This window comes from Myotis davidii, unplaced genomic scaffold (genome assembly GCF_000327345.1).
Source record: "Myotis davidii unplaced genomic scaffold, ASM32734v1 scaffold13, whole genome shotgun sequence".
Classification (NCBI taxonomy): Eukaryota; Metazoa; Chordata; class Mammalia; order Chiroptera; family Vespertilionidae; genus Myotis; species Myotis davidii.
Genome location: NW_006286243.1, coordinates 3,209,887 through 3,211,130, shown reverse-complemented (window position 1 = coordinate 3,211,130; position 1,244 = coordinate 3,209,887). Strand labels below are relative to the sequence as shown.

At 44.9% G+C, this 1,244-nt stretch overlaps 1 protein-coding gene across 1 annotated transcript in view; it reads right to left on the bottom strand.

The window, feature by feature from the left end:
* Nucleotides 1-393, bottom strand: part of CFAP54 (cilia and flagella associated 54) — a 236,245-nt gene extending 235,852 nt beyond the window's left edge. The window contains exon 1 of the mRNA XM_015559991.1: nt 45-393. Within this exon, the coding sequence (XP_015415477.1) occupies nt 45-370 (326 nt within the window). The 5' untranslated portion in view covers nt 371-393. The remainder of the gene's footprint in view (nt 1-44) is intronic.
* Between the last annotated feature and the right edge of the window lie 851 nt (nt 394-1,244).

The following is a 1,244-nucleotide window of genomic DNA, read 5'->3' as shown; positions in this document are numbered from 1 at the left end:
GTGTCCCCCCGCCCCCGTCCCGCCAGCGCCCCGCCTCCGCTCACCCACGCCGGTTGAACTCATGCTTCCTCTCCTCCGTTGTCGACAAAGCCTCCTTTCTCTTCATAAAGCCTAGCAACTCCTGTATCTCCTTCTCCAGAGAGGCCAGGAGTGGGTTTTTAGCGTCCAGCGGCCCATAAAACACGGCGAGGGGCAACGTGTCTTCGTAGCAGGTGGGGTTGGGCAGCGAGTCCAGGGAGCTCGCCTTCGACTGCAGGGTCTTGGAGACTGTGGCGGAGACGGGGAGCAGGGGCACCGGCAGTCCTGGCTGGGACGCGGAGGTGCCGGACATGCTGGAGGAGGTGATCGAGGAACGGCCGTGCGCCGCCATGTCGACCGGCACTGGAGTGTACAGACGCGGTTGCCTGGCGACGGTGTCGTGGCAACCAGGCATCCAACCAACGCGCTTTTGGGGGAAACACAGTGGCCCCTGGAGGGGAAAGGAAGAAAGAGTCAAGTCCAGGTCGAATAGGAGAGCCCAAACTTACAGATTCAAACTATTCCTTTTTGTAAATTTTATTTAGACCGCATGATGATGATGATTATCATCATTAATATGTACTAGGCATTGTTCTAAACATTTGAAACATTATCTTATTTAGTCATTAGAATAGCTTCACAACTTAAGATGTTATTAGTATCTCACAGTTTACGAAACCAAAGTTTACAGAAGTTTAGTCATTTGACCAAGGTCAGAGTAAACCCTAGAGTCAGGGACCAAAGCCTGTGTTCAAAATGAATAGGTTGTACTGACCATCTCCAAAACACTAAGCATATCAATCAAATTGAAATTTTAAAAATATGTGACAAGCAATTTAAAAATCAAGTACATGCAACTGTCCATTCTCTTCCCTCTGTTTGTCTCTTGAGGTTTATAACTGTGGGAGTGATGTCTGTGTTTAACAATTATGACTACTTTTTATTGATTCATTTGTATTTCAAACATATCCTAACTATCACTATATTCTAAATTAAAGTGCATTTTACTCAGTCTTAACTATTGGACATTAATGTGTACTAGTGGCAAGACTTTTTAAAATTTAGCCCTAAAGATATTCCTCCTTGGTACATTTACAAAAAAAGTATTTTTAAATCTCTCTCTTTTTTTCAATCAGCGTGGTAAATCTTTCTCTTCTCATCTGATCCTTGTTCTCACATAACAGACTTGTCCAGTTAGTATAAAAGGCTGGTGTGATTTGCCACTG